This window comes from Sturnira hondurensis, unplaced genomic scaffold (genome assembly GCF_014824575.4).
Source record: "Sturnira hondurensis isolate 20B ecotype Veracruz unplaced genomic scaffold, ASM1482457v3 Scaffold0003693, whole genome shotgun sequence".
NCBI classification, from domain to species: Eukaryota; Metazoa; Chordata; class Mammalia; order Chiroptera; family Phyllostomidae; genus Sturnira; species Sturnira hondurensis.
This window is the reverse complement of record NW_028076324.1, coordinates 6,982,079-7,004,880: the sequence shown is the minus strand read 5'-3', so window position 1 is coordinate 7,004,880 and position 22,802 is coordinate 6,982,079. Positions and strand designations below refer to the sequence as shown.

The 22,802-nt window shown below is 55.5% G+C and overlaps 2 protein-coding genes across 4 annotated transcripts; one reads left to right on the top strand and one right to left on the bottom strand.

Annotated features, from left to right (window-relative positions):
• Positions 1–1,402: 1,402 nt before the first annotated feature.
• Positions 1,403–7,317, top strand: PLPPR3 (phospholipid phosphatase related 3). Its single transcript, XM_037042303.1, has 8 exons — positions 1,403–1,852; positions 2,169–2,289; positions 4,156–4,341; positions 4,424–4,565; positions 4,666–4,861; positions 4,951–5,008; positions 5,183–5,356; positions 5,715–7,317. Exons 2-8 carry the CDS (start codon positions 2,215–2,217, stop codon positions 7,056–7,058), a joined length of 2,175 nt encoding a protein of 724 aa, XP_036898198.1. The 5' UTR covers positions 1,403–1,852; positions 2,169–2,214; the 3' UTR covers positions 7,059–7,317.
• Positions 7,318–7,602: 285 nt separating this feature from the next.
• PTBP1 (polypyrimidine tract binding protein 1) lies at positions 7,603–22,309 on the bottom strand. Of its 3 annotated transcripts, XM_037042300.1 has the most exons (16): positions 22,202–22,309; positions 19,123–19,153; positions 14,695–14,770; positions 14,240–14,412; positions 13,992–14,138; positions 13,727–13,842; positions 13,410–13,464; positions 13,228–13,338; positions 12,964–13,138; positions 12,613–12,690; positions 11,753–11,901; positions 10,547–10,580; positions 10,035–10,127; positions 9,734–9,950; positions 9,295–9,372; positions 7,603–9,207 (listed from the first exon to the last, which is right to left on the bottom strand). In XM_037042300.1, the coding sequence occupies exons 1-16, from the start codon at positions 22,207–22,209 to the stop codon at positions 9,075–9,077; spliced, it is 1,674 nt and encodes a 557-aa protein (XP_036898195.1). In that variant the 5' UTR covers positions 22,210–22,309; the 3' UTR covers positions 7,603–9,074. The 3 variants fall into 3 exon arrangements, with proteins under 3 accessions (XP_036898195.1, XP_036898196.1, XP_036898197.1); XM_037042301.1 differs by lacking the exon at positions 13,727–13,842 and having other exon boundaries at positions 13,410–13,580; XM_037042302.1 differs by lacking the exons at positions 12,613–12,690; positions 13,727–13,842 and having other exon boundaries at positions 13,410–13,580.
• Between the last annotated feature and the right edge of the window lie 493 nt (positions 22,310–22,802).

Genomic DNA, 22,802 nt, shown 5'->3' with positions numbered 1-22,802 from the left:
AGCCAACTGCAAAGAAGAAATCAACATGTAATTGACAAAATAGTGTATATAAGCAATGGCTAAGCCTCTTCTGGGGAGAAAGAGGTTGGGATAGGAATCCCTTGTCTGTGTTTTCTTGCTGCAAGTAAGTAAAACTACCTTATGACAACCATGTCTCATTTTTCAATAATGCACCCCAAGTGGTGAACCCCTTGAGTTCGGTAGTACACTGTCTGCTCTTTGCCTCAGTTTCCCCATCTGTACAAGGGGGATATGCACAGTCCTCCCCCTTTCTGCAGAGTTGTGGTGAGTACAGAGTTTATGAGTCTCTGAGGAGCAACCTAGCATGCTCAACACCTCTTGCCTGCTCTAACCTCTTCCATGGCTCCCTAGTGCCCCAGACTCAAGCACAGAACCCCAGCCGGGCAATGTGCCACCACAGTTGGCTCTTGCTCCATCTCCACCACCAGAGACTTGATGATAAGAAGGAGCCCCCACCTCAGATCTGATATTTCCCCAGACCCTCAAGCTACCAGGAAGTTCCTCTTCATGCTCCTGCCACCCACACCCCCACCCCAGACCCCTGGGCCCAGGAGGTACCCAAGAGTGATTGTCCCATCTTCCACTCCTCCTCTTGCCTCTCAACGATTGACTGTTTGTAGTCACCTTTCAAGAGTAGATTCCCACCCATGGCCCAGGAAAACTGAGGCCAGTCCACCACCAGGCCTAGGGAGGTGTAACAGACAGCCCTGGTCTCACTGGACAGCCTTGGTGGAGTGTGAATGGCTGACCAGGAACAAAGGCCAGAGGCGAGCTCAATAACGCAGCCCTCACCCCCAACACTTGAGTACAAGGCTGAGCGTCTGGGCCTGTCCTATTTACCAGGGCCCTTGGTCCAGGACCAGGTGTACGGTTGGTGCTCAAGTGATAGTGAATAAATGAATAATATCCTGTCCGTTTGGGGGTCTGGTGACCTTACCAGTGACTTTTCAGTTCCCCGGGGCCTCAGTTTCCCCGTTTGTAAATGAGGGCTCAGCCAGCCCCCACCCCACAGGGCTGTGTGTCATAGGAGGAGATGACTACAAACGGCAAAAGCTGCCTAACTGCGCACCAAAATATTAGCCCCGAGAGCTCTACCCGCGGCCCCGCGAGTCTGGGGCTGCGGAGCCATTACACCTGGGCGGCGGTGGGCTTGCCTAAGGGGCTGGACCGGCGGATCTGACGGTGGACCGCGGCAGGCGCAGCGGCGAAAGTAGGCGGGGTGGAGGGAGGTCCGGTTGGGGGGAGGACAAGCCCCCCCCCCCCCCGCCCGTCTTCTTTGTGTACTGATTGCTCGGTGCTCAGGGAGCTCGCCATGGAAGCACCCGTGAGTTAGGGTAGAGACGCGGGGTCGGGGGGCGTCAGAGACAGGGAGAGACGCAGAGATGGCCCTAGACCCAGGAACCCAGACCCTCGCCCCCGGACCCAGCATCGATGGGTCTCCCGAGGCCTACCCTTGGAGGGGAGGAGACCGCAGACCCTGACCTTAGCTCGTCCACTCAGGACACTGGGACCCCTGGGACCCAGATACAGAGCAGGCGGGAGTCCGGGAGGCGGGGACCGCACGCCCAGGGCCTGGCCAGGACATCGACGCGCGCGACGCTTCCAACGCTTCGAGACAAAGAGCCTCCGCCCCTCGCGCCGCATCTAGGCAGTCGAGGGTGCTGGGTCTCCGAGCCGGGCGGTGTCCCCTCCGCCTTCCCCTTCCCTCTGCCCTCCGCCCCTCTCTCCCATCTCCCCTCCGCCCCTGCAGGGGAGGGGCCGTGCTTTGTGCTCCGCGCTCCGCGGAGCCGGCGCGGCCGCCAGCTCCGCCCTCCGAGCACCCGTGCGCCAGGTGAGGGGCCTGAGAGCCAGGCCCCAGACCCCCTGTTCTCCCGGAGGCCCCTGCCCCGGCGCGGGAACAGCGCCGGACTGAGACCCCTCAACCAGGCTGGCCCCGCCCTCTTTGCCCGACCTTCATCCTTGATGTGAGGGTGTCAGTAGCCGATTGTTTGTCAGGGCCACAGTGTGGGGAGAAGGCCGCAGGGACACCCCTCTCCCCTGGCCTCAGTTTCCCTGGGGGAATCCTGCCCATCCTTGCCCGCGCCTCCCCTGTTGTTGCCCGTTCCCTGGTCCCCGGACTCAGTCTGTGCCTCCCCTCCCTTCTCCAGCGCAGCTTTATCTCCTCCAACCACAGCCTGTGGTACCCGCGGCACCATGATCTCGACCAAGGAGAAGAATAAAAGCCCAAAGGACAGCATGACGCTTCTGCCCTGCTTCTACTTCGTGGAGGTGAGTGTGTGGTGGGGGGTGGCCCTGGCAGGGCCTGGCAGAGGTCTCAGTTCCACCAGCCCTGGGGACCCCCATGCTGAGGTGCAAGGGTGGCACCACTCAAGTCACCCTTAGGTAGGGGCACAGCTAGAGTACCTGAGGGTGGGGATCCGAGGAGTTGGCCTTTGCAGGACGGGTAGAAGTTCGAAGGGCGGAAGGGTATTCTAGGTTTCCTGAAAAGCCTGGGCAAACGCTGGGAGGTAGGACCTTCAGTCTGGGGTTCAGGCCAGTAGCTCGCCTGGAGGGGCTGGGACAAGGTGCTGGGGGTCATAAGGGTGCTGTGGTTAGTGAGGGTGCCGTGTCTTCCTCCAGCACGTGGGCTGTACAGCCTGAGGACCTGAGCTCACATCCCTGCTGTGCTGATCTTGGGTGCTGGTGCATTTCACTACAGCCTGGACACATAGAGAGGGCTGAATGAGTGTTTAAAAAGTAAAAGATAGGAAGTGCAACAACCATCTGGCACATAGAAGTGCTGATGATAACACGAGGTGGCCTTTGTCCATTTTTGGAGGTTTGGCACTGACTTTAGTCTCCCTGTAGGCAAAATCTCCCCAACTTGACATGCCAGCCAGCACTTTAAATGCTCCTTGGTCATGAGACCTGCTCTTAAAAACCCCACTAGGGCATTTCCCCCCCAAGATCCCTCAGCCTGGCCCCTCTCTCTGTCCCAGCCCTCACCATGAGGCTGGGGGCATCTGCCCCACTCTGTACCCTCTCCAGGGGTAGATGGATGGCTGTGGCCCCTCTTAACATGCCATACCAGGCAGATGTTAAGGAGGAAGCTTCTCTTGGGCTTCATCTGTGCTTCAGTTTCCTCATCTGTAAGATGGAGGTGGGAGCTTCTCAAGGCAGCTCCCCTTAGGCTCTTGCAAACGCTCTACCCTCTACCCCCCATGGTGCCATCATTGTCTGTCCCCTGTGACTATTTGAGTGAGACCCTAGGATGAAAGTGGGAGGCATAGAACTGAACGCTAGGGGAGTTTGCTTTCCCAGAAGATTCTGCCAGAATCTGTGCTCAAAGGCTGTTTGAGGCCCAAGTAAATAAACAAGTGAGTGATACTCCTCTGGGCACCATGCTTGCGTGATGTAATCAAGAACAGCTCAGCTTTCCCAGCCTCAGTCTTACTTCCTGTACCTCACGGATGGCATGAACATATGGGACCACCATATATGCTGTAGTGCCAGCTTGTATGTGTGTGGGGGACACATGACAAGGGTGTGCAGAGGACAGCTGCATGAATTAGCAAGTCAGTAATTTCTTTTGGGCATTCATTGGGCACCTGCCATGGGCCAGTTGTCTATGTTCTTGGGGCTGAGGGGCAGGTTGGCATGCAGGTTTTGGGGGCCCAGAGGAAATAAAGTAGTACAGGGATGGAGAGATGGGTGGCCAGGGAGGGCCCTTCTGAGGAGGGCTGGACACCAGAGGGATGTCTGAGGGCATCAATCCATCCTTAAGACAAAAATTCCAGAGGCAGAAACGTGTGCTATTTCTAAGTTGTTCAAGATGGCGAAAGTGGCTGGAAGGAAGAAATGGGTGGATGAATTGTGGTAAATGATGCATGGAAAGAAGGAAACGTGTGGATGGAGGGATGGGTAAATCCATGGATTTATGAATGAGTTCACGAGTGCAAGAAAAGCTATGATGAAGGGATGGACAATGGACACTGTGCAATGGGTGGTGGGCTAGCCACCACATGATGGGTGAGCTGACGGTTGGGTGAACTGCAGCATGGACAGGTGGATGGGTGGGGGGCTCAGTGGATGGGACTGAATTCACAGACAGGTGAGTCAGTGAATAGGTGTGACTGGCCAGCCATCTCTCCATAGCTGCCCATTGTGGCATCCTCCATCGTGTCCCTGTACTTCCTGGAGCTGACGGACCTTTTCAAGCCTGCCAAGGTAGGTTTCCAGTGCTATGACCGCACGCTCTCCATGCCCTATGTGGAGACCAACGAGGAGCTCATCCCGCTGCTCATGCTGCTCAGCTTGGCCTTCGCTGCCCCTGCAGCCTCGGTGAGTCCCAGTGTCCAAAGGGTCTCGGTCAGCCTGTGGGCACCCCTGGCCAGGATCCAGCTGAGCAACCTCCTTTCGGCAGATCATGATGGGCGAAGGCATGCTGTACTGTCTGCAGTCTCGGCTGTGGGGCCGTGGAGGTAGCCCAGGCGGGGCTGAAGGCAGCATCAACGCTGGCGGCTGCAACTTCAACTCCTTCCTGCGGCGCACTGTGCGCTTTGTGGGTGAGTCACTCACTGAACACACCCAACCCTCCATCCACACCCGGGTCTGGGCAGGTTCAGCCCCCAGCTCCCACACAGTCCCTGATCCTTTCACCCTCAGGAGTCCACGTGTTTGGCCTGTGTGCCACAGCCCTCGTGACAGATGTCATCCAGCTGGCCACAGGCTACCATGCGCCCTTCTTCCTGACGGTCTGCAAGCCCAATTACACACTGCTGGGGACTTCGTGCGAGGCTAACCCCTACATCACGCAGGATATCTGCTCTGGCCATGACACCCACGCTATCCTGTCTGCAAGGTGAGCCGGCCCCAACCCCTTTCCCATTTAGTATGGGGAAACTGAGGCACAGAGGGATACAGCGGGGCTTACTCAGACATCTCTTACAGAAAGACCTTCCCATCCCAGCATGCTACACTGTCGGCCTTTGCTGCAGTCTACGTGTCGGTGAGTCACCGGTTCAGGCCTTGCCCACCCTAACCTGCCCCACATCGCTCCTACCGGACCCCACTCTTGCCCCACCCACATCTGCCACAGCTGCCCTGGCCCCACCCTCCCCAGGCCCTCTCTCTCTTCCCCTACTTGCCTTTGCCACCACCCTGATCGCTGCACCGCCCCCAGATGTACTTCAACTCTGTCATCTCCGACACTACCAAGCTGCTCAAACCCAGCCTGGTGTTCGCCTTCGCCATTGCAGCGGGTGTCTGCGGGCTCACCCAGATCACACAGTACCGCAGCCATCCTGTGGATGTCTACGCCGGCTTCCTCATTGGTGCTGGCATTGCTGCCTACCTGGTGAGGGTCTGCCCAGGGAGTCTGGTGGCCATTAGGCTGGTCCTGGAGGGGGAGATCTGAAGGGGGCTTCTGGCCCCTGTGGGGGATGTCCGAGGGGGGGAGGCATGGGCAGCAAGGCCTGGCCCTGCCCTAGGGGACTCTGACAAGTCCCTTGGAATGCCAGAATCAGAATCTCATGGGCTCAGACCTGCCCATTGTGCAGAGTGTGAGTGCCCAGAGGTGAGAATATGCCCCACTGGGGAAAGATAGACTTTTCCCATCAAGGGCCAGGCCTCCCCTCAGACCCCCAAGTCTATGCCTGGTGGGGACTCTGATCTCCGGCCTCCGGCTTCACAGCCAGCCTGAATTTCACCCCCAGGCCTGCCACGCGGTGGGCAACTTCCAGGCCCCACCCACAGAGAAGCCCACAGCCCCAACACCTGCCAAGGATGCACTGCGGGCCTTGACCCAGCGGGGCCACGACTCAGTGTACCAGCAGAACAAGTCTGTGAGCACCGATGAGCTGGGCCCTCCAGGGCGGCTGGAGGGCGGGCCTGGGCCTGTGGCCCGAGAAAAGACCTCACTGGGCAGCCTGAAGCGGGCCAGTGTGGATGTGGACCTGCTGGCCCCACGCAGCCCCATGGGCAAGGAGAACATGGTGACTTTCAGCCACACACTGCCCCGAGTCAGTACACCCTCACTCGATGACCCAGCCCGCCGCCACATGACCATCCACGTGCCACTTGATGCCTCACGCTCTAAGCAGCTCATCAGCGAATGGAAGCAGAAGTCGCTGGAGGGCCGTGGCCTGGGGCTGCCTGATGAGGCCAGCCTGGGGCACATGCTGGTGCCTGAAGAGCCCATGGCAGAGGAGGAAGAGGAGGAGGAAGAGGAGGAAGAGGAGGGGGAGGAAGAGGGCCCAGCCCCACCCTCACTCTACCCCACAGTCCAGGCCAGGCCAGGCCTGGGGCCTCGGGTCATTCTCCCACCAAGAGCTGGGCCACAGCCACTGGTGCACATCCCTGAGGAGGGGGTACAGGCAGCAGCTGGCCTGTCCCCCAAAGGCAGTGTGGCTGTGCGGGCTAAGTGGCTCATGATGGCTGAGAAGAGCGGGGCTGCTGTGGCCACAGCCTCCACCCAGCCCCGCATAGCCAACCCACCCCGGCTGCTGCAGGTGATTGCCATGTCCAAGGCGCCAGGTGGACCTGGCTCCAAGGTGGCTGAGACAGCCTTGTCCTCCAGCTCCAGCTCTGACTCCTCACAGTACCGGTCACCATCAGACCGCGACTCGGCCAGCATTGTCACCATTGATGCACATGCACCGCACCACCCTGTGGTCCACCTATCTGCTGGTAACGGGCCCTGGGAGTGGAAGGCTGCCGGGACCAAGGGGTCAGAGGGTGAGGGTAGCTATGAGCTAGGGGATCTGGCTCATGGCTTTCGTGGTGGGCCCAAGCCACTGGGTGTGTCCCCTGGCTCATCTGTCAGTGATGTGGACCAGGAGGAGCCAAGATTTGGTGCTGTGGCCACAGTCAACCTGGCCACGGGTGAGGGGCTGCCCCCACTGGGCGTGACCGATGGGGCTCTGGGGCCAGCCAGCAGGGAGTCGACACTGAGGCGTAAAGCTGCCGGTGTAACACTGAGTGAGCGGGAGGCCTCCTGTGAATCAGAGGCTGAGAGCTACTACCACAAGATGCAGGCAGCCCGCAGGTTCAAGGACTGAGCACCCAGGGGCTCAGTGGACTGGGGTGGGACAAACAGCATGGGGGTACAGGGGGAATGAAGGCTGATCAGGTGTTTTATGATCAGACAATAAAACGTTATTGGAATCCTGGCTACAAAGTCAATTCTGGTCAGTGGGTCTTCCAATGCAGGCAGGCCATGCCATCCACCGGCCCCAGGGTCCTGGGCTGGCCAGTGCTCTCAGGCAGTGCTTGACTCCTTTATGGTGGGAGGCCACGAGCAAAATGACAACCTGGGCATGGATAGGACAATGGGTGATGTCATGTGCCCAGAAAGTTACCTTATCAAGACACACATGCATACTCCCCAGGGGAGGCTACCCTACAGGGATAAGTGGGACTCCTCAGCAGGTGTCACTGGCCCACAAGACTGCATGCCTGGACATCAAGTCCCACCCATGGGTAATCCCTCCTATCTTCCTTGTCCTAAATTGGGGGCAGGGGGAAGAGAGCAAAAATGTCTGAATTCACACAGAAGAGAGAACAGCAGTGAAGACAAGCAGGCCCAAAAAAGAGGGAAATGAGTGCAGGATACAGAGAATTTATTCAAAGTCCAGTACAGACTGCCCAGACTGCCTTTCTACAACGTGAACAGAGAGCCTGCAGAAAAGGCAAGAGTTGTTATAAAATCGCTTTAATTCAGTTCTCTCCACATTACAAGCCGTCAGGCAGGCAGTGGAATGTGCCATGCTCCACATTACAATACTGAGCCTGTAATTGCTGGTATCAAAATATACATTTGTGTCACCATAAAAAAAAAACACCCTGCATTTTTCTGCCCCTCATGCCTTACAACTGGTATAAAAAATTATAAATATTTAAACCCTTGTCCCTACCCCAACACGAACACTCAGGGGTCCAGGCCCCGAGAAGAGGGGCCGGCCAGCACAAGGTCTGTGCACAGGAAAGCCCCTCAGACACGTGAGTGCAGGACTACACAAGGTAAAGGAGACAGTTAAGACTCAACAGCTGTTGTCCCACCTTAAGGGGCCCCAGCATTAGAGGCAGACAAAAACAACTTTGGTCCAAAATCTGCAGGATATTAGAAACCCTGAAAGTTTAAGAGCCCTTGTCCTCCCAGCCAGAGGACAGGTTAGGTGTAAGGCGTCTGGAGGTCTCGGGCCTGGGCTCGCTAGAAAGAGCCCGGCTCCTCAGTGGCCCCCACTGCGTCTGCCCTGGAAACTAGATCCTGCCCTGCAACTTCATTACAAGGAATAAAATAAAAGTACAGTATACAAGGTCATATAAGCAGGAAATTTAGATTACACTCATACCATTTATCATCTTGCTATATAAAAGGTTACTTAAAACTATGTCTTTTGCATATAAATGAAGATTAGAATATTTGGTCAACTGGAAATATTGCTAGGCACAGACATCTGCAACTGCATCAAAGCACAATAGATTTTACAATGAAACAAAGCTCCAAGCTGAAGAAGGGCAGGGATGCACCCTCAGGGCAGGGGGTCTTAGCCCGGGAGGGGCACCTCAAGCCAGAGTGGGGTGGGGTGGGGTGGGTAGAATCACACACTTGATTAAATGAGATCAGCGGAGTATCAGCAGATCCTGCAGCTGGCAGCCTCCTCCCCTGCCAGGCACGTGATCCCTGCAGGAGGCTGTCCCCAATCCCCAAACCTCTACATTTGCTACTGAAAGAAGGCTCTGCCAGAGCAGTGGGTTTTAAGGCACAAGAAAATGGAATGGAGGTTTGGGACTGCCCACCCCGCAGGCTGCAAAAGGCACAGGCAAGGGGCCAGGGAGGAGCAGGCATAATGTCCATGTGTCACCAAGAGCCTGAGGCTGGCACCCCATTTCCCCAAGGTGAGCAAGGTGAATTAGATTTAATTTTTTTAAAAACAGGTAAACTGATTTCTCTTTAAAAAAATAGAATCTCTGGTCTTTTAAGGTCACTTCAGCTGCTTTTAAAGTGGCTATTTTCTGGAATGATGGAAGTTGTCACCGGGACAGCCCGGCAGGCTGGTCCTTGGTGGGGGAGCCTAGATGGTGGACTTGGAGAAGGACACCCGCAGGTGGTGGTTCTCGCCCAGGTCGTGGTTGTGCAGGTCAATGAGCGCCTGGATGGCTTCCTCCACGGAGCCCATCTGGATCAGCGCCATCTTGCGGTCCTTCCTGTGGGACAGGAGAGGGACAGGACATGAGGTGGGGAGGAGGCAGGGAGGAATCAGAGGACAAGCAGGGAGAAGGTTTTGTGCTCACTGGAAGAACTTGAACCCTTTGACAACTCCACCATTGCTGGAGAAGAGGATCTTGAGGTCATCCTCGGATACAGAGGGCCTGTGGAGAGAAGGAAGACCTGAGCCATGGTCCTCTGAGGAAGGCCAAGGCTACGGCTATTCCCTTGAGGACAGTAATTCTCAAGAGAGAAGCAAGACCTGTGGATTGCTCAACCTTTTAGGGACCCAGAAATAGGGTACTGAAGAATAATTGTATCAAAGTCTGCCAAAATCACAGAAAACATTCCATGTGGCTTCCAAAACTAACGCCAAAAAAAAAAAAAAAAAAAGCCACGCCTCTTCCCTCATCTGTTTTGAGTGTTCAAAAAGGACAGAAGCAGCACCTTGTAGCAAGACCACCTGTCAAAAGCCTAGGGTTTCAGGGAGGGGGGCCCCGCCCTGCCCACCCATAAGCCACCTACGGGATGTTGGAGAGGTGCAGGGTGGCTGAGGGTGGGAAGATGTTCTGAAAGTTCTTGGAGCCAGGTTTCTTGAAGCGGTGCAGGGGTGAATTCCCATAGTCCTTGGTGAGGCCCTGGTCTTCTTGGCCCTCACGGGGCAGCTGCACGTTCTGGTGCTTAGACAGCGTGATGCGCACAGGCTTCCCGTGCAGCTTGTGCCCATTGAGGTGGCTCATGGCTGAAAAGGAGAAACCCGTGTGACCCAAGGCCCCACAGGCACATGTCTGGCCCCCCACTCCCATCCCAGGCCATCACCCCTTACCCAGCTGTGCCTGGCTCCCGTCGGCCATCTGTACCAGGGCATTCTCCTTCTTGTTGAATAAAATCTTCACCCGCTGCACATCACCATACACGCCTTCAAAAGCGCGGGGACAGGGCCCTGAGCCTGGGATCTGCTGCCGCCTCCCCCACCAGCCCCCGTGACCCCGCACACCCTCACAGGGCTGGCTCTTCCCGAAGGTTTGCTATTCTGCCTCTGGGGACCTGCATCTAGTCACAGGGATGTTACCAGGAGGACTACCTTCAGCAAAGAAGTCATAAAATCCAGAAAAGGTCAATTGCCAAAGAGTCATCACTTTACATGCTACCAACACGCTTAACTGCGAGAGCATGCAGGGCAATGAACCATGCGTGTCTACAAAATCCAAATAAATACACAAACCGAAGGCAAACCAAGTAACGAGGCAGAAATGCAAACTCATAGTAAATCTTAGGGCGTAAAAATAACCTCAATTAAATGAAAACAAGATAATAAAAGTGTGAATGATAACATACCGAAAAGAATAAAGAGGCTTTGGGGTGTGACTCTCTTTAGAGGACAGCAGAGCAAGGCAGCGGAGGGACAGGGAAAGGGAGAGGTCAGGGGGCGAGTTGCCATCGTCCACCACGAGGAGGCAGCCCCGCAGGCGTGCAGGTTGATGGATGATGAAGTTGTCAGGATGTTAATATTCAAGGGCAGGTTGGTTTCCGGAGAGCAGGGTTTGAGGGGGAATTTTGTTTTTATTTATTTATGGTTTTGTTTTGTTTCAAGCAACAACAGGAAGCAGAAGTACCGTGCAGTCAGTTGGCAAAGAAATTCCGGATCAGAAAAAAAATTGGGAAAGGGGAAGGGGAGAAAAGAAAAAAAAAGTAGCAAAAAACACAGGTCAGTAAATACATAAGAAAATCCGCAGTGTTCCATCAGTCAGATCTACACACATTACTAGTCACAGGTCCACCTCGTGGAGCAGGCAGGAAAGCACCTGTCCGCACAGTGAGCAGGAGACGCTGCTGCCCCTCCGGCCTCGCCCTGCTCCTGCCAAGCCCCTTGCTTGGCTCAGTTCCCGGGAACCTGTGTCTCCTGCTGACTGCTGCGGGGAAAGTATAAACGCTCACACAAGCACCAGGGGTGGAGTCTGTTAGTGAGGCTTCTAGAGCATCTAACTCAGACAAGGCACCGGCCGCCCCAGGCCAAGAGATCACAGGAGTGGTCAGATAGATGAGAAAACAGTCTGAAATGCTAATTGAACATTAATCCCATCTTTCAAGAGTTAAATATTTTGAGCCTTGATCTCACCCAAGCTCTCTGGGCCAAACTTGGCCCAGAGCCAATTACAGGTTGGCTATTCTAGGGACTGTGACTCGGGAGTCATGGGGGCAGCGCAGACCATGGCCCTCCTGAGCAGAAGTGCCCAAAGACCTCTTCAGACAGAGGCGTGACTGGCTTGAAATTTTATGATTACTTTCACTTTCAAGTACTGAAAAATATTTCCACTCTGAATACTATGGAATTGGAAATGTAAACCAGGACATTAGGGGAGATCCCAGCCCAGTGGGAAGGAGGGGAAGATGCAGCGTGCACAAGTGGGGCTGCACAAGGACTGGCCTATGGGTGAGCTCCAGGGGGTTACAGGAGCGTGGCCTGCTAGCAGTTTGCACTAGGACCCGAGAGCACAACTCCCCTGCTAGACTGTCCGGGAATAGCCCGGAAGAGCCACGTACCTCGGGGTTGAGGTTGCTGACCAGCAGGACAGAATTTCCAGCACCTGCCAGGCCTGGGATGGCAATCCGGCCTGCTGCTGCTGCCGCTGCCGCTGCTGATGGGATGGCCAGAGGGGCCAGGGCCCCATGCACATTGGGAACAGAGAGGCCTGCAGAAAGAAAGGCAGTAAGGAGATGAACAGCAGCACCTGCTTTCCACCAGGAGAGGAGCAAAGTCCTGCCCATCCTCATGCAAAAGGAGATATGCAGAAGGCACCTGCATTCTGCCTGTCCTGGCCAAGTGGCCTGCTGGCTCCTTCATCTTCCTCACAGCAAACTGCACTGGGTTTGGACCCGGCTACATGCACCCATACAGCACAAAAGCTCTAGAGCTCCATGGATGCAGAATTGAGCCTTGGCCTTGTGTGCATGCAGGTGCCCATCACCATGCAGATGGCATGCTGGGCAGGACACAGCAGGCTCAAGACCTCATGAGAGTCACATGGTGACTGTCACGTGGTTGGGCGCCCAGCCCCCAGGAGGGATGCTCAGGTGTGCCCGCCCAGCTCATGCTGCTCTGCTTACCAGGACACTTAAATTCACCTACTAGGGACACAGCCCTCCAACCACTGTGTGTACACGTCCTTGCCCGGGAGGTGCTTAAAGGAATCAGATCAGAGACTGAGGGGTTAGAGTACTCTCTGCATGGCCCTGTCCTATAACTACCCTTGTCCAGGCTCCTCAGGAACCCAGAGGCCCGCGCCCAGGAAGATGGGCTCCCCCCGTGACTGTGCCCGTCAGCTCGCGTGTTGGCAGAGCTACTGAAAGGTGTGTGGGCATGCACAGTTGGCTGTGGGGACCAAGACCAAGTGTTTGAGTACCTGCAGCTTGAGGAATGGCAAAGGTGGGAGGGAAACCAGCTCCTGCATACGGAGAGGCTGACATTATACCAGGTGCACCTAGAAACAAATGAGACACTAATCATCGCACCCACAAACTCCGCCACCAGAGCCAAGTGAGCCGCGTCAGTGTATCCCCACACCCAGCAGGCAGGTCCAATGTCCACCTGTGCTGGGTGCCATGGCCATGTAAGGAGTAATGAGCACCAACCTCCCTGGGCGCGGGGCAGGCACCATGGGACTCCTGGGGCCTGGGCACTTAGAGACTGAGCTATGTGTCCTGGTCTACCACGGCACATGGTACTGGGTACCTCACCGGGCAGGGCATCTTACCGAAGGCTGCAGCCATGGTCTGGTCCAGTGAGGGCTGGCTGTCACCAGAGGGCAAGTCAGGACGAGTGTAGTCTCGGCTCTTGTCATTATTGTACTTGACATTGAGGCTGGTAAGCTTGGAAAAGTCAATGCGGAGTGTGCAGCAGGCGTTGTAGATGTTCTGCCCATCCAGTGACTGCAAGGAAAGATTGTGAGTGGCTGGGGCCCTGCTGCTGGGGTATTGGCAGGCAGGCAGGCAGGCAGGCATCCCCAGGACCCACTCACCAGCTTGGCGTGTTGGGCGCTCACAGGTTCAGCATATTGCAACAGTGCCTGGAACTGGTTGTTCTTGGTGAAAGTGATAATTTTCAGAACTGTGCCAAACTTGGAGAAGATCTACCAGAAAAGAACAGTCAACCTCTGCCCAGAGCCTGGATGGAAGATGGGGCACATGGATCCTACCTCACCTGGTGAAGCACATCCAGGGTGACCGGGTAAAAGAGGTTCTCCACGATGATCCTGAGCACTGGGCTCTGGCCAGCCATCGCCATCCCGGCATCCACAGCAGCGGCTGAGGCAGCTAGTGCCAGGTTCCCCGACTGAACCGAGTTCACAGCGTGTAAGGCTGCCTGGGCCCGCTGTGGGGGAGGGGAGACAGCTGTCAGCGCTCCCAGGCCCACACCAAGGGCCCTGCCCCAGACCCCAGAAGGGATGAAGGGATGAGGGGATGAGGGGATGAGGGGATGAGGACGCACTGCCTGGTTGGGGGAGCTGTCGGTCTTANAGCACTGGGCTCTGGCCAGCCATCGCCATCCCGGCATCCACAGCAGCGGCTGAGGCAGCTAGTGCCAGGTTCCCCGACTGAACCGAGTTCACAGCGTGTAAGGCTGCCTGGGCCCGCTGTGGGGGAGGGGAGACAGCTGTCAGCGCTCCCAGGCCCACACCAAGGGCCCTGCCCCAGATCCCAGAAGGGATGAAGGGATGAAGGGATGAAGGGATGAAGGGATGAGGGGATGAGGGGATGAGGGGATGAGGGGATGACGACGCACTGCCTGGTTGGGGGAGCTGTCGGTCTTAAGCTCCTTGTGGTTGGAGAACTGGATGTAGATGGGCTGGCCGCGGAGCACAGGTGTCACAGAGGTGTAGTAGTTCACCATGGTGTTGGCCGCCTCCTCGGTGTTCATCTCAATGAAGGCCTAGTGGGGTGAGAGCATGAGCCAGGCCCAGACCTCTGGAGAAGCCCTGCACCCCACCCTGAGAGCAGGCCCAAAGCCACTGCCAGGATGGGCTCACACACCTGATTTTTCCCTTTCAGCATCAGGAGATTGGTGACCTTCCCAAAGGGCAGTCCCAGAGAAATGACCTCGCCTTCGGTAACATCACTGGGGAGCTTCCGGATGTGAATCACTCTGGAGGGCACACCTGCACTTCTGTTGTCACCTTTGAACTTCTTACTATCATTTCCATTTGCTGAAAAGAGGGATTGTTTGTCTGGCACAGAGCACCTCCCAGGCTCCCACACAAGATTCCCCCTCCTCAGAACCAGCTTCTTCCATGACGTGGCCAGAGTGATTTCCACATCAGGTCCGGCCTGCCCCCAAACCCTAGTTTCCAGGTAAATGTGTCCGTGTGCGAACTGGGGCGCAAGATTACAGCCCAAGTCAGTTCACCTTAGGTGTCCCTCATAGCACAGAGCATACGACAGAGAGGGAACCCGTGAGGCAGGGACTAAGGGCTATAGTTAGCAGTTACCTGCAGAGGCCGAGTTGCTGCTCATGATAAAGGGTCCGTTAGTAACGCAGGCAGAGAAGAGCTCGTCCGATCCCCGCTGGAAGAGAGGGCGCACTGGAGCAGGGATGGAGGTGGCCTGGCAGATGGCTGCAGACCCCCTCTACTCCCAGAATACCTTGCCACTTGGACTGCCTGCCCTGTACCTGTCCCACCTTGAGATGGCCTCATAGTCCTCCTAAACCCCCCAGATGTAGCTGCTTATCCAAGACAGGGGCCTGCATGTCACTCCCATATCTCAGTTCTGGGGTTTTAGGAGGACTATCCGTTAGTAACGCAGGCAGAGAAGAGCTCGTCCGATCCCCGCTGGAAGAGAGGGCGCACTGGAGCAGGGATGGAGGTGGCCTGGCAGATGGCTGCAGACCCCCTCTACTCCCAGAATACCTTGCCACTTGGACTGCCTGCCCTGTACCTGTCCCACCTTGAGATGGCCTCATAGTCCTCCTAAACCCCCAGATGTAGCTGCTTATCCAAGACAGGGGCCTGCATGTCACTCCCATATCTCAGTTCTGGGGTTTTAGGAGGACTATCCGTTAGTAACGCAGGCAGAGAAGAGCTCGTCCGATCCCCGCTGGAAGAGAGGGCGCACTGGAGCAGGGATGGAGGTGGCCTGGCAGATGGCTGCAGACCCCCTCTACTCCCAGAATACCTTGCCACTTGGACTGCCTGCCCTGTACCTGTCCCACCTTGAGATGGCCTCATAGTCCTCCTAAACCCCCAGATGTAGCTGCTTATCCAAGACAGGGGCCTGCATGTCACTCCCATATCTCAGTTCTGGGGGACTCTTCCTGGGTCTATGGACAGACCTCAAGCCAGGTGCCTCAGTGGTAGGTCCAGCCACCCACCTTCAGACTCCTGAACAGTCTTCAATTCTCACAAAACTGCTCGCAAACGTGAAAACAAAGCCCCCTTGTCGCGATGCAGGTACTCCCTTGGCCTTAGGAGTTTGGCCTATTTTCCAGCTGTGTGAGGACACCTGAGCCACAGTCTCGTCACTCACTGACCAGAAACACTACCTGTCCGTGAGCCTGCGACACTATCCAGTGACTGCCCAAGTGACCAAGAAAATGGGGGCTGAGGGACGATCTTGAACTGCCTGTCTGCAAATGGACAGGCTCCTGTGACTTCTGACCTGTCTATTTTCTCTTTCCAGAAACAACTTGTTTACTCCTGAGTCTCAATCTAATTGAGTCAACTCCCTGATATGCTAGACTGACCCTGCTGTGGGGTTAGGCTTAAGGACAAGACTGCTTTACCCCAGGGGTGAGCTGAATCAGACTAGGCAGTACTTAAGTCAGAGACGTGGGTCGCAGCCCCCACCCCAGGACCACCCTGCTAGGAACAGGAACATGAGCATCAGGAGCTCGCAGGGAAAGGCAGGGTGCGCGCGTGTGTGTGTGGAGGTGCATGGCTGTAGCAGGGCTCCATCAACAGGAACAATGGATGAAGACAGGGAACCAGGGCAGGGTGCCCCCCGCACCTGCCCTCAGTCCCCTCAGGCCTGTGGCAGGAACAGGAAAGACCGGCTCAGCCGGGGCTCCCGCTCTCAGAGCTTAAGAGCCTCGCCCCTTCTCCCTCAAACTACCTTTTCTCAAGGACACCTTACCTTTGCCCTTCCTCCAAACTGCCAACTAGTTGTTACTCAAACAAGCACAACCATCGCGCTTGTGATGCTGCCATGTGGCCACCCATCTTTCACCAGAAAAACCGAGGTTCCTTAGAAACCCTCGGAACCCCACCCTGCCATGGGTGGCTGTTGAGACCTGAAAGGAGCCAAGGTTTACTTACAAACTGCCCTTTGGGAAGAGGACCAGGAAGGGCCACACCACCACTGGCTCCCTGCTGTGAGCATGTCCCCTTATTGAGGACGCCTGGCTGTGCAAGTACCTGAAGAGCCACCTAGTTCCCCAATGCCCAAGGTTTCATGGGCTGCACCATGGACAGGTGCTTACAACTGCAGTGCAGACCCAGGGCCGTAAGCACATGCCTTTGAATGGGGGCTGCTAAAACCCTGGGTGCTCAGAGCTGAGAAATGCAGTTAGACTGGTCTCTGAGGGCTGACATCTAATACAAAGTGAAATGTTCTACACCTATCATGATTCCGAGCTTTCCCCAAGTGAACACCCAGTGCTTCAAAGCTCAGCACCAAAGGGACAGGCCTCACTGTGGACGAAGCCATGAAGCAGAGCGAACTTACCCTAGCCCTATAGATAAGTCCCTCCCGCTCTCTGGACTAGGAGCTCTGACCCACACATTTCCCACCATTTCAAAGGTGCCCCCCCCTCCCAGTTGGACAAGAGCCAAGCACCATGTGGCTCCCATGTGTTGGCTGCACAACCTTAAAAAGGGCCATCTTGACTGCTGTCTTTGACCAGTGCCAGGCAGAGTGTCATTTGAGCAGTAGCATTCTTGGCCCTCAATGGCGTTCCCACGGCAGATGGCCTGGTGCTCCCACAACATCTGTGGGGCAAACCATAACCCTTGTCCATCCACATTCCCCCAAGCCCTTCTCCCCCTAGACACAGGCCTGGTTTGCTAAGCAGCAACACCCCTCACACCAAAGCACAGAGACACTCAGACACAGGTAGTGGCCAGCAGCTCAGAAGCAGACTGACCACTGGGGCAGACAATCCAAGGGCAGAACCCTAAAGGGACACAGGCCAGGTACTGAGGCTTCCCAAAGGATTTGTGACTTGAACACAGGTGGGCCAGGCTGCAGGCACAGCCACACTAAGAACATGACCCAAGCAAGACTCAGGGAACAGTCCAACTGCTTCTGGACAGGCCACCCACTGGACGGTGCCTTCCCAAACAGGCACTTAGGAAGATCCCACAGCACCTTCCCCAAAGTCAGTTAAGCATCTACTGGAAATGCCCAAGCTGTGTGCTTCCTGTTCCCAAGAGCATGTAGGGGGAACCTTTGCTTTTGCTTTTTAATCAACAGCTAAACATCATTAACCTCTGGACTCCTCTAACTTATGGCAGTTCACTCTAAAGCTGGGATGGTGGTCAATGGTGCCCAGAATCCAACTGTGCTGGCCTCCTGGTGGGCTGGGACACAAGTACCAGGCTGTGTTTGCAGAGGGCCTTAGCCCTGGCACACTGGAGCCTCAAAGGTTTGTCCCATGTAGGTCTAATTCTGAGAGCAGAGGTCCTCTGGGGCTGGCCAGAGGGGCCGCTCCAAGGACAGCCCAGGGCAGAGCTGCTGCAGCTAGAAGCAGGCAAAGCCAGGTGGATTAGGGGAAGCCAGACATTTTCTACAATGGTTACAAATGCTTCAGATGAAAGTCTCCCTCCTCCCGCCACTGAACAAACAGGTTTTATCTGCAGGAAGATCAGGACAGGCAGCATGTGAAGACAAGACTCCACCTGGAAAAACTGAAGCCTGGCCCAACAGCGTGGTCCACTGACCAAGCCACCTCCTGCAGTGGACTTCCCAGCCCCCAGTCCCTGCCAGCACACAGAATCAAGTCAGCCCCAGGCCTCCCTGGAGGCCATGTTCCTGGGACACACACAGGCCTGGTCCTCACCTGAGGGGAGGGGCGCCATGGCCCTCCTTTCCTGTGCAACAGTAGCAGCCAGCTCTACCCTTTCTACAGCTTAAATGCCCAAGCATTGAGAAGAGCACATAAAGGGGATCCAGCACCTCTATTTTCCTTTATTTCAAAAAATGCTACGGGCCCTGGTTGGTGTGGCTCAGTGGATTAAGTGCTGGCCTGTAAACCGAAAGCTCTCTGGTTTGATTCCCAGTCAGGGCACATGCCTGGGTTGTAGAGCCAAGCCCCCAACTGGGGGGCGTGCGAGAGGCAAGTGATGGATGTATTTCTCACAGATATTTCTCTCACTCTAAATGTAAATAAATAAATCTTAAAAACAAACAAGCAAAAAAAAGCTATGGGATTTTCAGGCCCAAAAGTATCTGAAATGCCATCAAAAGTAGCCCCTCTTTCCCCTCCTATACCACCAGCTACCCCACCAACTCCTTAGGGTACAATCAGGTTTTGACTTTTTCTGTATTGAACGAAGGATACTTAAAACACCCTGGGTAGATACACCCCCAGCCCCAACCGCACATATCCCAGGCCTCTCGCCAGGGCAGAGAGGGGAGGGGCCCTAAACGAAGACCAAAGGTGCATGCATTTACCACGGAGGGATCACTCAACCCACACTACTTGAAACAGCCTGGAATGAACTGGATGCAGACAGGACAAAGGGAAGATGTCTTTAGAATTCCTGGCCTGCACACCCTCCACCCCACTCGAACCACAGACCACAGGAGAACCGTCAGAAGGAAGTCCCAGTGCTCAGCAGCAGGAGGGAAGGGGCCCACACAGGCAGCACCAGATCAGAGGCCGCACCAGCTAACAGGGTAGCAGAGTCAGCAATGCCTACCTTTGTACCAACTGCTATGTCTGGGACAATGCTGTAGAGAGAGAGAGAAGGAGAACATTAGCAGGTGTACCACAGCTGCTGCTGCCAGGGCTCCAGGGACAGGCTGGCCAGTGTGGGCCTTCTCTGGCTGCACAAGCACCCCCCCCCCATTTAAGTCCTCAGGTAACTAGTAAGCTTAAGGCAGGGAAGTGAGCTGTTGTCCATTTAATCTCAACTTGAAAAGGAGCCATCATTGTCTTCCAGCTTCCCTCCCTCCCAGCAGGACCCCAGACAAAGACACCCCCTCCAAAGCCCCAGGAGGGACACTTGATGCTTGTTGTTAAAGGATGAGATGCTGTTGTTTGCTTTCTAAAAACTGAAAATGCTTGGAGAATGTTTTCAAGCATGGAAGGAAGACCAATGAGAAGACAACTCACAAGGCCCTGAGGTCAGAGCTCCAGGGGGTTGAGAGGGGAACTCAACAAGGAGACTCTGTTCAAAGAAAGGCAGGCTCCCTCAGAGGAAGGAGACAGCAGAGATGAAACAATTAGATTAAATTAACACAAGTTATTCATCAACCTGACTCAGTGTGATTGGACTTTCTCCCTGCCAGAGGCCCAGCTCAGAAAAGTGGATGCAGCGGTTCCTACAGGCCTCAACTGTAGATTAGCTCTCAGTACAAACACAAAACCCTCTGAGGGCTTCTACATGACAAATGTAAGCTGACAAGGTCCTCAATGACTCATGGAGAGGAACTCAGTCACCAGCGTCCCCCACCAGGTGACCTGGCTTAGCGGTCTGTGACCAGAGTCTCCCATGAATGTCACATGAAGATACCCACCTCACCCAGCCAGGGAAAGGCTGGTTCCAGAATGGGCAGAAGGCCCTGGGGCAGCTACCTGCACTACAACCCCTTTGTTCCTGCCCTCAGTGAGGCAAGTTCAAGGCACCAACCCCCCCCAAACAGCAGGACGGCAAGTGCAGAGCCCCAGTCCTGCCACCTGCACTCCTCGCCAGCTCATTCTAACCCACTACACCTCTACTCTACTGTAGGGCCTTCACCTCTTCACTATACAAAAGATTATCGACTAGTGTTAACAAAAATTTTAAAACTTTCTGAAGTCAAAGAAAAACTTCCCAGAAAAACTCAAAGAATGAAAAACTTGCCGCTTCCCATCTGCTAACCCAGGGCAACTCACTATTTCCTCCTCTCTGGGAGGGCCCCTCTGGCACAGAAAGTTTTACATAAAATGGCCCTTCTTAAAAAAGTTTCCAAACCTTCCAATAAAAGGCTTGGCCTGGCTGCCTAGGTAACACCACACTATCCACAAAAGGTTGCAAATGCGACTGGTCTCCCAAGCCACACATGGGGAATGAAACACTCCAACGGTCCTCCTCCAGTGAAGCAAAACCAGACGACTGGATCAGATAGTTAAGAAAATGCTTTCCTCCACTTTGCATCAAAATTTTCCCACAGGGGGCCTAAGTACCCACCTGTTTGAACCCACAGCCCAGGCCTACTGACTTGAAAAGGGATTCTCTGGGTGGTCTACCCCAAACTGAGATCATTAAGGACCCAAGATCATGTTCCTCATGCTCAGTTTTTCTAAAAAGCTGAATTAAATCCATTCAGCCTGAAACCTATCATTTCAAACCCAAAGCAGAGGCGGTGACCCCTCCAGGAAGACTGAAGGAAGGAGGGCTTTCAAAAATCAAAACACAATCAGACCTGCCTTCGGAATCTTCCGGATTACTGTTTTGTAACTGAACTTATTTGGGTAACGCTGGTTAATAAAACTGTAAGTTTCAGGCATGCAATGCTGCAAATGCTTCGTCTGTCTGTACACTGTACTGTTTACCATTCCAAGTCAAGTCTCCTTCCATCACCATTTACTTCTCCCCATTTAATATTACCGTCTTCTACCTCTCTCCCTAACCCACTTCAGGCTTACTTTTTAAAAAACAGAACCTAACCATGCCAGTGGGAAACGAAAATAATAAGGCTAACTCGCAAAATTGAAGAGCACTGTTTAAAGTTAGTTTCGTTTTAACAGATTCTGTCATTTTCCCCCTGACCAGAAACATCTAAATAGGGCTCGAACAAAATACAGTGTTATACCTAGGCCTTTAACATCAGTGTTAAAGTGAAACACATCTTTGGAACTGCAGATCTGTTCGAAACTACAGTAACTCACAATACACTAAGTAGATTACTTCACCGTCGCCCCTCCCATTTTTCTTGTCTCGAGCACACGCAGAAGCCCAGGAATTGACTGCATGTGCACCCAGAGCCCCTTCCCTCTTTCAGGGTGACCAGTCAGCCTTCCACATTGCTCTAAGGCTCAGGGTCCAGTGGTTAGTGGCTCGCTCCGCAGGATCTAGGGCGTGGAGCTCCAAGGAGCGGGTGGGGCAACTCATGCTTGAAGAATTCCCAAACAAGGAGCCCCGGGCTAGCGGGAACAAAGGGGGCGCACGGGCCCCTCCCCGACACCCCCGACCGTCCTTTGTGGGAAGCCCGGGGAGGAGCCGGGCGGGGGAGTAGGTCCCTCGCCCTTCCGGGCAGGAGGGCGGTGTCTCCCGGCCGCACCCGCGACCGCCGCGGGCGGGGTAGGCCGAACGCAGACTCGCCGCGGCGGGAAAGGCCGCGCACGCGCACTATAGCCTGAGGCGATTGCGGAAAGCTGCGCACGCGTGTGTGCGGGCCGGACGGGGAGCGGGAAGGGCCACACAGGGCGCGCGAAAGGGGTACGAGTAGCCGGAAAAACCACATGGGGCGCGCAAAAGGTGGCGCGGGTGGGATCCGCGGGAAGGAACGTTCACTCGCCGCGTGCTTTCGGAGGGAGCCGCGGGAAAACCGGAAACCAGGACAGGGGCGGGGAGGATTGGGCCCGGCTGACCCTGCCCAGAGAGATGTGGACCACCTTGCACCCCTAGCAGCCTCTTCCCGCGCCTGGGAGGAAGGGAGGGACCCCCAAAGAAGCTTGTGGGCCCGGGGCGGAGCGACAGGCTGGCCATCGCTCCGAGGAGGCCCAGGCAGCGGCAAGAGAAAGGTGAAACGTGAGAGGGGGGCGAGTAAGAAGCGCGTACAGACACAACTCACCCGTCCATTGCACACAGAAGAGACCCAGAGGGGACGGAGTGGAGGCGCCGGAATAGCAGGAACCGACCCAACGGCTCCGAGTTATAGACTCACAAAATGGCGGAGACGCCTGAACACGTCCCTCGCGCGCTCTGCCCATTGGCTCCCGCCGCTCACGGTGGGCGGGGAGAGCCCCTCAGGCCCCTGCCAGCGCCTCCGAATGGCTAGGAGGCCACTCGAGGGGTGGAGCAAAAGATAATGGCAGACGACCATTGGGGAATATGGCTGTCCGTCAGTGCTCAAGGCGGAAATGACCTGTGGAATCGGGGGAGGGGAGAAAAGCTGGGAGCACGTGTCAAAGCCTGGGCCAGTGAGCGAGCCGCCCTCCTGAGAGGAGCTTTTCGGGAGCAGCCATCTTGAGAGTGGGTACGTGGCGAGTCAGGCGGCGGGAAGTGTTCTTCCCGCAGGCTGCCGCCATCTTGCATACGGGCAGGGGTCTTTTACTTCACGCGTGAGGGCAGGGTGGTGTGTCGCCATCTTGGAGTCGGGCAGGACATCTTCGAGGCTCCATCTTGCTTGTGGGCGCATGGTAGAAAAGTCTAATTCAAATTGAGGAGTTGGC

Coding starts and splice junctions, on each gene's coding strand:
- PLPPR3 (XM_037042303.1), top strand. CDS start 2,215: ATGATCTCGACCAAGGAGAAGAATAAAAGCCCAAAGGACAGCATGACG. Junction 4,342..4,423: donor TCGCTGCCCCTGCAGCCTCG/GTGAGTCCCAGT, acceptor TCCTTTCGGCAG/ATCATGATGGGCGAAGGCAT. Junction 5,357..5,714: donor CTGGCATTGCTGCCTACCTG/GTGAGGGTCTGC, acceptor TTTCACCCCCAG/GCCTGCCACGCGGTGGGCAA.
- PTBP1 (XM_037042300.1), bottom strand. Junction 12,691..12,963: donor GACCATGGCTGCAGCCTTCG/GTAAGATGCCCT, acceptor ATTTGTTTCTAG/GTGCACCTGGTATAATGTCA. Junction 11,902..12,612: donor TGCCATTCCTCAAGCTGCAG/GTACTCAAACAC, acceptor TTCTTTCTGCAG/GCCTCTCTGTTCCCAATGTG.